At 40.7% G+C, this 14,657-nt stretch overlaps 1 protein-coding gene across 1 annotated transcript; it reads left to right on the plus strand.

Annotated features, from left to right (window-relative positions):
• Positions 1 to 7,833: 7,833 nt before the first annotated feature.
• On the plus strand, positions 7,834 to 14,184 carry znf532 (zinc finger protein 532; the record flags this gene model as incomplete). Its single annotated transcript, XM_080046593.1, has 8 exons — positions 7,834 to 10,107; positions 10,356 to 10,537; positions 11,190 to 11,366; positions 12,073 to 12,235; positions 12,528 to 12,830; positions 13,008 to 13,120; positions 13,433 to 13,571; positions 13,678 to 14,184. 8 exons carry the CDS (start codon positions 7,834 to 7,836, stop codon positions 14,182 to 14,184), a joined length of 3,858 nt encoding a protein of 1,285 aa, XP_079902719.1.
• Between the last annotated feature and the right edge of the window lie 473 nt (positions 14,185 to 14,657).

Raw genomic sequence — 14,657 nt, forward strand, 5'->3', positions numbered from 1 at the left:
TTTATCAGAGGGAAAGTGTCAGATCCTAACAGCGCTATATTAACCCTAAATTGCAGTCAATCAGCTTTGTCTATAACTTCAGAAAACCTCCACCATAGTCGAGTTTTATTTCTGTGGATGCAGAGGGAGGGGTGGTGAGGGTTATTCTACACTCCCGATGCCTTTGATAGAGATGACTAATGATGAAACTTTAGTGCCCCTCCTAATTCAATTGTGCGTCAGCGGGTGTTTTTAAGGAAAAAAAATAGCATGGTGCCAGTGGTTGCCGCAATGAGAAAATGATGATGACAAAATTATGATGTAGCCTGCAATTATTAATGCTCGCCATTGTTTGTCCTGAGATTGCAGGCTGATTGCAGGAAGTCTCAACGTCATCACACGACAATGTACGGAGCTTCTGCGTAATTGCTTCCATCTTAATGAACGTGTGGAAATAGCCAGCGGATGGAGTGGAAACTTAATAACAAAAAGTATTACAAAAGTAAAAAGTAAATTGAAAAAAAAAATCGGTGCTTTGTAATTATTAAGAGCAAAATGTAGGGGAGACCGGGGACAATTGGAACAATTTCTGGTTTTGATGTCATCACTGAAAAACCTCCTGGAATATATTCAACCTGTTATTAGTTATCAAATGCTTTTACAAGCAATGTAGTCACAATATTGATTGAAAACAAGGGGCATATTGTAACAGCAATGGAATTGGATGCACTATGGGTAAGGTAGGATATCGTGTTTTATGGCTCCCTAGGCTAATACCCTCTTGTACAAAGAAAACAAATCAGCAAATAAAGTATCAAAAGTCAAATGACTTATCATGTAGAATGTTCTAATATTATGTTACATTATACTATGGGATTAGTTTACTCATGCATTAACATGTTTCAAAGATTTGACTGTGTAAGGGAAAACAATGAATTCATACCACAGCACACTAGGGCACCCTCAAAGATTGTCTGACCTTTTCTAAATGTGTGTGGAGTTTATCTTTCATTGTGAAATTACAAGATATTCTTGCTCACTTGCAGCCACAGAGTTAACTAAATCTTGTTTTCAGAGCAGAGGAAATGACGCAGTATTCATCACGAACAACGACAAATAATATTATTTTTTTGTCGTGTGCTCAGTTACAAGACAATGCAGCGTATCATTTATCGGATACACTTTATTACAGTTTATTTATCACTCTGGAAAGGTCAACAGTGCAAATTAAGAAGTCCTCAAACACGGCAAGGCACCTATGCATGCAATTTGATAATTCTCATACTTGACTGATCCCTTTCATGACAGTATTGACGGCCAGATTGCTGGAGCGAGAGAATAGATGAGGACAGATAAGGAGTCTGTGTAGGTCAGTAACATTTTGTGTTGAAAAGGTTGAAGCTTTCCTTCAGGTATTGTTAAAATCAAAACCTCCCCGCAGGATATTAGAAAGAAGCTCTCCCTTATTCACATATCATACAACCTTAACAAAACAGTATGAGTCACCTGTGGTCAAAGGGCAGCATCAGGTAGGACACACAGCGCAGTGTCAATTTAATTATTTGTTGAGTTTTTCTTATTCTAAGTAATAAGATCCTGCATATAATAATTAACCAAGAAAAGGTCTTGCGAAATCCCTAAATTCCTAGAATTACAGATGTACCTCTGACAGAAACGATATAAACACACAAACTATTTGATGTTTCATTTCAAACGTGTCACCCTGATATGATGATATAATTTTTTTAATTTAAATTATTTATTTATTGGACATTGCACATTAATCGACAGTTCTGTAAACGTGCCATTGTTAGCCAGCAGGCTAGTTTTCAACTGCAGTACTGTGGCAAGATGTTAAAATATTAGATGAATATTATTGAAGTGAATTTCCATCTTGCACCGTTCACTTACTGGCAAATAAAGGTAAGATCCTTGATGTTACCGCATACAGTGAAGCCAAGGAGTTTTTAATGACAAGGCCACTCATGTCTGATTGGTGCCCCTCAAACACTCCAAAAACCAGAACCAGAACTGAAATAATTTCCAATTAAAACAAATTTAATAATTAGATAATACAAATAAGTGTGATTGGCTTCCTTATTTATAACTTAAGTGGAAGGTGCTATTTTTTTTTATTGAGTTAAGTGAGCTCTGACAGTTTTAGTAATATAACTTTTGACATATTACGTCAAAACAATTGTATTAAAAGTGAAAAAATAGTCAACGTAAGATTGGATAATGCTAAGGCACAATAACTCTTTCATCAAGTTTTATAGTTTACTATGTTTGTTCAGAGCAGAAACAGCAGGTGGCACTGCAGGATGAATTTAGGGAGAACTCAGTCAATGTTTGTTTTAAAGACAAGTCATGGAGTGTGAGGGAAGCTGTATCAATACGTTTACATATAGATACACATGTATGTATATCATTGCATGTTCTATTATCATAATCTTAATAAAACCATATGAATACATAATACAACTGTTGTAATTTTACGTTTCTTTAGTCTAATTTGATATAGTTCATGTACAATAAAGTAAAACAAATGTGTCATCTTGTGCTGAACATCTCTGTCAATCTTTGAGCTGTGAAATGAATGCCCTTCTATTTTCTATTCATTCTTTTCAACTGTCATATGATACATTTAGTGTTCTGATGGTGGTGTCTCCAAGTAATAATATTAATTAATGCATAGTGAAAGCCATTAAAGGAAATGTCATTTTCAGCGGGAAATTACATATAGGGTCCTTGATATGGCATATTGTTACACAAGAGACACAGAGGATGAGAGCAAATAAATGACTACTTCAATTGTTTGCAAATGGGTCTTTTTCATACAGAATGTCCAACTATACAAGCGAAAAAATTCCTTGGATCTATTCTAACCACAGACGTCCACTGTGCAAATTATTTTTGTTTAGGGAACAGCTTTAACACCTTAAAATCCAGCACTCCTCTTATATTTCCTCAATACTGTCTTACAGTATCACATTTATATATTATTTAGCAGCTTGTTCTAACTTGTCCTCATAGGACTCATAGCTATATGAGTTAAATGGACTCCACTTATATAGCGCTTTTTTTACATTGTTTCGTACACATTCACCCAATCACACACACATTCATACACCGATAGCAGCAGCTACCACACAGGGTGCAAGCTAACTATCGGGAGCAATTTGGGGCTCAATGTCTTGCCCAGGGACACTTCGACATGTGGCAGGTAGGCAGGGGATCGAACCTCTGACCCTGCACTCCAGAGGCGACCTCCTTACCCACTTCGCCACTGCCACCCATGTAAATGTTCAAACCCAAGGCTCAATGTTTTTATGGAAGCAAATAATTTAGGTGTTTTGTGCATCATAATATGTTACAAATATAACTCAAAACTCCCTGAGATATTGGTATCTGTTATAAAGTTTAGGACACCCATAGTTTTCAACATGGGTGTCAGGTACAAGGTCTCAAGGAAGAGGTTGGGAATGCACTTGCATTTATGTTGTCCGATTTAATGCATTTGGCATTGTCCATCACAATGAAGACTAAAAAGTTTGAGGCAGCATTCATGGCTGCTTTCTATAGGACTGCCATTTAGTACTGGTAGCAGGTCAAACAGTCACCTCAGCTTAAAGCATCTCTCTGCAGTATCCCAGGTAGGTTATGAAATACTTGATTTGATTGGGTTTGTATTTACCAATTTATCTATGAAACATACTTTTTTAATGCCATGTAAATAATGTGAGTTACAATTCCTCATTTGTGTAGGAGATAATGCTGCCAGTGCCATTACTGAATGAATGATGTCATATTTTTTAGAAAAGTAGCCATCTTGTCTTTGGGCTTATGTATGCATGTTTGCCTAGATATTAATTTGATGAAAACAGACGTGAAAGTTTGCAACAGTTCTATCTTGAAAAAAAAAATGCAGACATAAGACTTGTTGACCTTGCAGCATACAAATAAGTGACTGGGCCTTAACAGAGGCCTCTACCTTTTTTTTATAAGGTTATATTAATATATAATGTGTTGGATCCCCGAAGGAAACTGTGCAGGATTGAGACTAGTTTATCAGCACTATCCCATATAAACATTCTCCACTCGATTATATGTCCATTGCTGTGACAAAGGCCTATATTATGACCATAGCCCTTATCACACTCTCCTGCTCATTTCCTTTTCTTCCTCTCCATCTCCCCCACCTCCCTCCGTCTCAGTCTCCCTCTCTCTCTTCTTTCACTGCACCAGCTGCTGCTCCAGAGCCAGAGTGAAGAGTCCCCTCACCCCCCTGCACAGACAGACAGAGACAAAAGGCCTGATTCGCCTGCTGAACACTGCCCCCTTTCTCCATCCGTCCCTTCAATGCACGGCCGAAGTGGTGGTGGTGGTGGTGGTGGCAGCGGTGGGGGCTACAGGAAAAACCGAGGCCTGGACTGGGGCTAAAATCTAGGACTGACCCAGTGGAGGGGAGTGGGTAGGAGTGGTGGGGAGGAGGATGGGGGCCAAAATGGATGGGGCTTAGTAAAGGCAGGTGCTGAGGCCTCTTCAGGAAGACGGTTTCTGCCTGATTATCTCTCAGAGAGGAAAAAAAAATCTGACAAGGGTATGCCACATTTACCTCTCTATAGTATGCATGGACTTGCATGGACTTGCATGTTTATGTTTACGTGTGTCTCTGTGGCGGCATATGTGGACAGGGGTGGCATGTGTGTTTGATGGAAATCTGGGGAGGGAGGTACAAGAGTGGCCTGTGTTTCGGTCCATGTCAGATTGTCTGTATTCCTTGTCTATATTTCCCAGTGCAGGGTGTTATGCTGCTGGCAGATGCATGCAAGTTTTTAAGTGTGGGGAGACTGGGGGTGAAAGCATTAGGGGGATCTGGTTGATAAAACAGCCAATAGGTAGCATATTGAGCTTCTACTGCCAACATGGCTACAACCTAAAGCTTTTTCCTAAAATTATGTTTAGATATCAGTTGGTTTTATGTGTCATATTTTTTTACTTTAAAATGTACCTGCTTTTGTTAAAATTGTATGACTCTAATTTACTTTACTGTGTTTCTATTTTAGTATAATGTCAAGGTAAATATGCTACCAGAAAGATTATCTTTCTGTAGCTTGCATTTTTGTGGCCTAATTTTAAGGCAGTGTTAGCGACCAGAATCTGCTTTAGCCATCTCACCACCTGTCTATAATATACTGTGTGTTCTCTTCTTATTTCACTTTATCTGAATGTATGTAGTTTGGTGAAAAATGCTGCAGTGTTTGATGGGAAGTGGGCACACTGCTGTGTGTTTCCGAGGCCGTATTGCAGCATAGGGCGTTATGTTGGGTGACTGGAACCAGATGAAACCGGTTTGAGGCAGACAGGAACAATGCTGTCTCTGTGCTCCTGAGGGATAGAGATAGCCCAGACTACTCCATGGCAACCCTTCACAGCTCAGCCACTGGCTACCATAGCACAGACCCTGCTGCTGCTGCTGCTGCTGCTGCTGCTACTGCACACTGCAGGCTTGATATCGGTGCGCTATGTAGCACGACTCATAGCGAAATGGGGGCAGGGAGATCTAGGAAGGGACGAGGGCAGGGGGACGTGGCTGGCTTGGAGTCTGTGAATCTGCAGCCTAGGGCCTGCCTTGCACACACGCATACACACACATACCATCCTGCAGACACACACACAGCCACACACACACACACACACACACACAGGAGACTGATCTAGCTGTCTCTTTGTATGTCTGTGTGTTGCTAGTGGTGCAGAGAATGACTAAGGAGGATCCCTACCAGGACCACCAGCGCTCACCAGATCCTCGGATGTAACCTGACCCTGTGTTCTAGGCTTCTAGGCCTTAGCCTGGTTGTGAAGAAACAGCACTTTTTTCCCAGGCAGGGTGGGGTGGATGGCATTTTGTGGGTTAGTAGTGTTGTGACTGTGTTTGCCAAGGGATGGAAGGAAGGAGGGAAAAAAGGTTTGGCTAGTGGCTGGAGAGGGACGAAAGCAAGAGGGTGAGGAGTGGCCGATTCTCTTGCATGCTTCCACCATTGATATTGTACATTCACTTTACTGAGATTTTAGTAGTCTTTTTGACAGTGAGTGAATTTCAGGTGGTAAAGAGGCATGTATTAAACTGCCTTTGTTGAGAGGGATTCTGTGTTGTGTAGTTTTCATCTGTGTCTGTATTTAACCTTCATTTACTCTCTATGTGAAGCTGCTGTGGCTGTGACTATAGCTGTTCTTTCCAGCCGGCCTCTCTCTCTCTCTCTGCTGCAGCTTCACACAGCTCAGCAGCCATTTTCCCCCTCACTGCATTACCTGCGTGCCCTCTCTCGTCAATAACATTCCTTCCTCAGTCTGTCATTTTATTTACGTTTCAGCTTTTTTTTCAACCAGTCCCATCATCTGGATTGTATTGAGAGCAGTTGCCCTTTTGAAACCAAAGAGGAGGGACATACACAGACGCATCTATAACGGTTGCCATGCATTTGGATCAAAGAGCAGCACTGGTTTAACTGCTTGGACATGTACAAGCATAGCAGCACCAACACCCATAGTGCATACGGACATAGTTCATCTCACCACCATTCTTTTTCGTTTGCAGAGCACATTATTTCAATAATAGAGACTTGTTTGTTTCTAAAGAGGTTTTTTGATATTACACAATACTATGTAAGACATTTTGCTTGTTGAACACCAACAAATACATATTTCATTAACATAGGTTATATTTAATAAACATTGTGTCTGTTTGGAAGACAGTACCCTTGTCTGCCTTCAAATCTTTTCTCCTGTCACCATGTTCCTTCACTTCATAATTTATGAAGCTGAAAACATTTTTTGACATGTTTTATACATCCCCCAAGTGCCAGTACACTGAAAACGACTACAATTGCAAGTACACTTGTGTTCTATATTGCATTTATAACTTGGACAAGATCCATCTCTGATGTGGTCAGGACATCATGTATAGATCCTTCACTTGTTACCAGAAACTTTTTAAGGAGTCAAATGGGTCTCTTGGCACACTCGTAGACTATTGCGCTTCTCGCATTTAAATACGTATAATTATAGCATACCAATAGTATATTGATGGGTAAAAAGCTTTCCTTAGTAGCCACATTTAATGTAATCAAAATGTCATATCCACCGTGGGGACCGGCATTTAGTTCCCTGCAATTGCTCTCATAATGCGAGGAAGAATGTGTCATAAATACTAATTGCATACTTGTAAGAAGATACTGTTCACAATTTGATTTGAAGGTTAAGGAGGAGAGACCCTCAAGCTAATTTGGCTAATGCATACATTAAACATCAAGCACTGTATGTAGACAGACACATCATGTGGTGACAAATACTCATATTAACCAAGAGAAAATATATTCCACTAAAGATATTAACCAATAAAATGTTGAAACCCTGGCCTATCGATATTATTAGCTTTCCTTCTGTTCAACCCAAAACCAAGCATCACCCTCAAATGTAAGGCATTATATAATTCTAATTAGATTTCCACCTAAATGAATAGGAATATTCAAAACCAGATCATAGACTGATCTGGTATACAAATTTAAGCGAACCTTTTTCTGATTTCTCTTTCCTATTTCATAGAAGACAGTATTTTGCAGCAGCATTAAACATGTGATAAGTAATTCAGTTTTTACTTCTTCATTATGTTAATACATGAATCACAAACAAATATTTCTAATACACATACAAAAGACAACATGAAGAGTCTGAGTCCAAATTGTGATACCAGCAAGCTGAAGAACTCACCAAAAAAATCTGAAGCTAACATACCTAATTATTTTTCAATTGTATCTGTACTCCCCAGGTCATCTCCTCGTCAGGAGCAGGAACATGGGAGATATGAAGACACCAGACTTTGATGACCTGCTGGCGGCCTTTGATATTCCTGACATAGTGGATCCCAAAGCCGCCATAGAATCTGGCCACCACGATGACCATGATCGACAGCCTAAGCAACCAAGTTGTGCAGTGACTACCAATGAGGATGAGGCCCAAAACCTATCAACAGGAACTGATGTTGGTGTTAGTGTCATTGTCAAGAACATACGAAACATGGACACTGGTGAGCATGGTGGAACCATATCTGAGAAAGATGGACATTTCCCCTGCCCTCTCCAATCCTGTTCTGTTGGCAATGGCAATGTACTTCAAAATGGCCTTTTGCCTGCAATACTATCAGGTACTCACTATACCAAGAATGGATGGAAATCTTCCAGGGAGGAAGGTCAAACTGTAAACAACCAATCATCTACCTTCAATCAGTTCAGCCCTATTTCCAGTGATGAAGAGTTTGATGATGATGATACAATTGAGGTAGATGACCCCATGGACAAGCTGGGAAGTCAGTCATTATTTAGGTCTGCTAATAAGAGAGAGGACCAGAGTCATACATCTCCTGTATCAGTAGACAATCTAGCTCGGGCAGGTTCCAAGTCAAACAAATCCCCTCTATCAAGTTTACCTGAAGAGACTGTACTCAATGAAAATGATTGCAAGGAGGCTGGAGAGCCATCAGGGCTTAATGCTTCCAGTATGTCTCACATCAAAGCAAAGTCCTCTGAAAAACTTTCATCCTGTATAGCAGCCATAGCAGCCCTCAGTGCCAAAAAGGCTAGTACTTCTGACTTGGGTGTTTTGGATTCTCCTTTTATACAAAAAGAATACATCCGGCCAAATGAAAATCCCAGAGCTCCGGAAAAGCCATGCGAGCCGGAGACAGCCCTAGAGTTCGCAAAGAGGCTGCTTGCTAAACAACCCGACAGCCCCTCTAGTGTCACTAGTGAGGGTAGCAACAAAGCTGCTTTAAGCACAGACACCACCCCGGTCATTCCAAAAGTAAGAATCAAAACAATCAAGACTTCATCCGGCCAAATCAAGCGTACTGTCACTCGAGTTCTAACACGTTTTGATCCTGAGAGTCTGAGAAAAGGAAAGAATAGCCCTTCTGTCATGGCAACTACCAGTGCAATGTTCTCATCTCCCACAAGGCCCTCTCTGTCAACCACTGTACTAGCGACCACTAGAGGTCCTCCGATTGAAATAACCAAGCAAATGACTATTAAACCTGTGGCAACAGCTTTCCTGCCTGTCTCTGCAGTCAAAACAGCTGGCGCCCAGGTCTTTAACCTCAAGCTAGCTAACAACACCACAGTCAAAGCAACAGTCATCCCAGCGGCATCAGTGCAAAGTGCCAGCAGTGCTATCTTGAAAGCTGCTAATGCCATCCAGCAACAGACTGTCATACCTGCCTCGAGTCTGGCTAATGCCAAAATTGTACGAAAGACAGTCCATCTTCGTAACCTAAATATTCTGCCTCAGACTGTAACCTCTGCAGTCTATGATCTCAAACAGGCCCTTTCCTCTTCCAAACAACCACAGCTACAACAATCACAACAAGTCAAACAGCAGGCAATTATCGCTGGTCGGGCCTCAAAGAAATTCTCTAGGGTCCAAGTGTTCACCAGCTCTCAAAGTTCTGTAGTGGATGCCTTCAATAAAGTCCTGAGTAGTATAAACCCTGTTCCTGTGTATATCCCAAACCTCTCTCCACCAACCTCAGCTTGTATCTCTTTACCGTCACGTGGCTACAAGTGCCTGGAGTGTGGAGATTCATTTGCTCTTGAGAAGAGCCTGACACAGCACTATGAACGTCGCAGTGTGCGGATCGAGGTTACATGCAACCACTGTGCCAAAAGTCTAGTGTTCTACAACAAATGCAGCCTCTTATCTCATGCCAGGGGCCACAAGGACAAAGGGTTTGTCATGCAGTGCTCACATCTAATCCTAAAACCCATACCTGCAGATCAGATGATAAGCACATCACCTTTATCAGGCCCACCCAATATCACTGGGACCATCTCCACCACCACCTCCCAAGTGCAAGCACTTCCTTGTCAAATCTCAGGGAGAATTGCTGGTGGTGCATCCCAAACGGCTGTGATTTCAGCTCCATGCAGTGCTCCTCTTGTGGCAGCCATGCCCTTGGAAGATGATGTATCAAAGCTCTGCAGGCACAACCTAAAGTGCTTGGAGTGTAACGAAATGTTCCAGGATGACAGCTCGCTAGCTATGCACTATCAACAGGCACCAGAGTCCAGTGGGCAGGTGTGTGTGTGTAATTTCCAATTCTGAACGTGATCAAGTTCTGACTTCTGCTAATTTTATTAAACTGTGCTATAGAGTTGGAAAGTGTGCGTGAATCATTTTGGGCACCTTGGGTTCCACAAGTAAAAGTCCCATTCAGTTTTCCAATTGACAATGTTACGTACCCTTTATATTCTTGGTGCCACCTTTCCAGTGCATGATAAATTGCCTGTCTGATTTTCCTTATCTCCTCTTCTTTGTGCCTGTAGAAAACATGCACCATCTGCCAAATGCTTCTCCCAAATGAGTGCAGCTTTCTGTCACACCAGCGAATCCACCAGCACAAGTCTCCTTACATCTGCCCTGAGTGTGGTGCCAGCTGCCGATCTGTCCACTTCCAGTCACATGTCACCAAGAACTGCCTGCATTACAGCCGTAGAGTTGGCTTCCGGTCAGTCTACCTAAAATCAACACTATTAATTTTAATTTATGTTCCCAAAGTCTGAGAGTAAGTTCATCCACCTTTAATTAACAAACATTTTCTGTTATAACAGATTTTTCGATAGTCAATTCTGACTTTTTCATTTATTTACAGTTGAGCAGTGTTCTTCATTTGTACTTGGCTGTACTCAGACTTAAATGTCACTTTTCATTATTGTGACATTATGTTTGACAATCCCTTCTCACTGAAAGATATATTAATCATGATGAATCGGTCACAATTTTCATGTGGAGTCACTATACAAAATATAGGTAATTTAAACTGGAAACTCAGGATCTGAACAATTATGGATCAATTATAAGGCCTTTGGTCTGTTTTAGCAGTACTTCTGAATGGATGGATGTTTAAGTGAGATGCTTACTCTCCCTGAAATGAGAGATTAATACAGTATGCATGCATCTTTGAAGACCTATATTTTCTTATTAAAGGAATAGTTTGACGTTTTACGAAATTCTGTTACACAGAATTAGATGAGAAGATTAATACCATTCACAGCAGCCAACTTGTGAACGTTTCTGTCCAAGGAATCAGTTAAATTGACTTTCAGTTAAAATATTCATAAAATAGGACTTTTACAAACTCTTATTTCTTCTCCCTCCAGCTGTTTTCACTGTAGTGTGATCTTCCCTGATGTTACAACTCTCAAATCCCACATCCAGAGTTCTCACTGTGAGGTCTTCTATAAGTGCTCTCTCTGCCCCATGGCTTTCAAGTCTGCGCCTGGAACACACTCTCATGCGCACACACAGCATCCAGGAATGAAGTCAGGAGAGCCCAAGTAGGTCTTCATCTATTATTATTCTTTAAAAAAAAACTAATATAAACCACGTATATTTTAGTTATTTTTTCCATTACACATATAATTCAGCATATTGCAGTTATTGGTGAAAGTGTTTAAGATGAATTTAATTCAAAGTACATTTACATATAATAAACATAGAAAATAGTATTAAAAATAAAATGCACAAGCAATTTCCTCCAAAAATCATCAACACGTACACATAAACACACATCTACTACACAATTTTCCTTTTACACAGTCACACACCAATGTCACCTCATACCTGTGTCTAATCTGTTTTTTGAAGGGAAATGACCCTCACTGCTTCATCAGTGACAGGATTTGTGAGCATTAGACATGGTGGCTTAACTTGGGTTTGTTTTTTTTCCATTGGCAACCTTTCACTGTCAATATTTAGCTCTACTTATGAATGACAGGTGCTCAGGAACATGTGTTCCACCATTGGTATGGTTTGGCCCGTTTGCCATCCAAGCTTAAAGCTAAACAAACATCTGATGTGAAAGAATATTCAACATAATGATTAATTCATTGTTTGTCACAATCAAAGGGTTGCATTAGAGATACTGTATAGTCATCAGGTGCCAGAATACAAGTGCAGCTGAAATGTTAAACAGCTCCTTGGGAACACTGAAGCTTTCACATTTATTTTCTTTGTAAATATTGTATTTTTTTTGTATTTCAGGTTGATCTATAAGTGTTCCATGTGTGATACCGTGTTCACTTTGCAGTCTATGCTCTACACACACTTTGATCAGCACGTTGTCAATCATAAAGTTGCTGTTTTCAAATGCCCCGACTGCTCCATGTACTACGCACAGAAACAGCTGATGTTGGACCATATCAAGGTGGGCAAAAAAGAAAACTTATTTTAGGCTTCTTTGAAAATATTATCAACATTTAAATTTATTTTATGAGCCTGTTTTAACAATAATTAACTTTGCAGTAAAACGCATGATGCAAATGAATTAGTATCTGTGACACAGTATAATTATCTTTATTTAATTTTTATTATAAAGATTAATTTTATCTTTATATTAATTTTTTAGGGCTGTTAGTAATTAGTTTAGCCTATAAATGTTTCTCAAACCATTTACTTATACTTCCAAGTTGTAATTCAAGTATGTGAATCATTTCCAGGCCATACATGGAACCCTGAAGACCACTGAGGGTCCACCAAACTTGGGCATCAACCTCCCTCTCAGCACCAAGCCAACTAACTCTAACAGTTCCAACAGCCACAGTAATAATAACAACAAAGATGTCAATGGCCAAGACAAGGGTGAAAAGAAGCCCTCACCCTCACCGCTAAAGAAAACCATCAGAAATGGCTCAGCAGACCTCAAGAACCGCCCTAGCTCAGAATACATGTGTGGAGACTGCAATACCCTCTTGGGTTCCAGGGATGTATTTGTGACTCACATGAGGCTCGAACATGACAAGGTGAATGTTTGTAACCATTATAATTAGGAAGAATCCAATTTGCCACATGGGGTGCTGCGAATGCTTCAGTGGTTGACATATTTGATAATACATTGACACTTTAGTTTCATTTCAAGTCAACATGGCATCACTGCCTATACTTTAAATCATCTATCATACATTTTCCTTATATTGCAGATACTGAAGAAACACCCATGCCGACAGTGCGATAAGTCCTTCAGCTCTTCCCACAGCCTTTGCCGACACAACCGTCTCAAGCACAAGGGACTGCGAAAGGTCTACACCTGCCTGTGAGTAGCAACAAGCCCTCGCCACAGGTCATGACTTGGTTTCGGTTTAGGTGGTCTGAGCTCCTACACTTTGATGCAACACTGAACCAATTATCAATAAGGAGCCATGCGCAGTTGGCACAGCCGCACACTGTGATGCATCAGATTTCATAAGGCAAGCGTTGGGTCCATGCTAGTGCTAGTTTGCAATGTCCATTGTGAGAATCAAGCTTTACATTGACCTTTCCTTATACAGGGTGCACTTGAAAGTGAAGCTACTGACAAAAACCTCATGCAAGGGTTTATAATTGTTATTTTATTGTCTTTTGACAGGCAATGTCCAGCTCTCTCTCAGCCATTCACTAAAAGAGTGCTGCTGTATCAGCACATTCAGCTGATGCATGGAGTCAAAGACCCAGAGGGGAAGACTGCCAACTCCAATAATATGGAGCCTTTACCAGACAAGAAAACGGTAGTTTGTCAGACAGAAGGAAATGCTCCTTTTATAATTTACTTGACCAAAAGGATTTCATGGTTCTCCTGTACTTGCTAACTGAACATTTTACTCTCCTTCACAGATCCCCAGTCCTAAAAGGAAGCCAGAAGGCGAAGAGTGTTCTCTAGCCCTGAATTCCAGGGATTCTGCTTCTCAGCCATTGAAGAGGCTCAAGGTGAATATCCTTAAAATTCACAAGTGTGCTGGCTGCGGCTTCACCACAGAGGACATCACGGCTTTCCACAAACACATTCCTCAACACAAGTCTAATGGCTCATCCTACCAGTGTCAGGAGTGTGGCCTGTGCTACACCTCCCACCGCTCGCTGGCCCGACACCTCTTTATCGTCCATCGGCTGAAGGAGCCGTCGGGTCTTGCCCGATACAACGGAAGGGGCAAGGATGACCATGAGAGTCAAAGAGAGAACCAACTGGATGTTACAGACGAGAACGATGGCGGGACACCCAATACCAAATGCAAAGTGTGTGGAAAGATGTTTGAGACGGAGGGCAACCTGAATACTCACATGAGGACACATGGGATGGCGTTCATTAAGTCAAAAAGACTGACCGACGCAGCTGAGAAGTGAGACTTTTAAACCATTCCATCTGAAACTAATACTGTTTTAAACGTTTACTGTTTGTTAAACTGTTGCAGAAAAACTACAGTGTAGGAATACTGTACATCTGGGGTACTACAAACTGTATACAGTTAAAAAAAGGAATAAATGTCAAGTTCACTTTGTGTTTTTAAGTAATCTTGTTAAAGTAATTTTAATGTTTTTTGTTTTTTTAAATATATTTTTTAGATGTTTAACCTTTATTGGATAGTTGTTCAGAGCAATCGAGTGGAAATGGGGAGAGAGAGGGGGGATGACATGCAGTAAACAGCCGCGGGTCGGTTTGGAACCTGCGGTCCACTGTTGGATTGCCCCGTAATTTTTGTTTTTGTTTTGTTTTTACATACATGGATGTTTATATAGACCTTTCATAAATATTTTTTTACAGACCAGCATGTCTTTAACTGTTTCCATTGTTTTCTTCTCACTATAGTAGGTAATGT

The sequence above is a fragment of the Ammodytes marinus genome, assembly GCF_949987685.1.
Source record: "Ammodytes marinus genome assembly, chromosome: 18".
Lineage (NCBI taxonomy): Eukaryota > Metazoa > Chordata > Actinopteri > Uranoscopiformes > Ammodytidae > Ammodytes > Ammodytes marinus.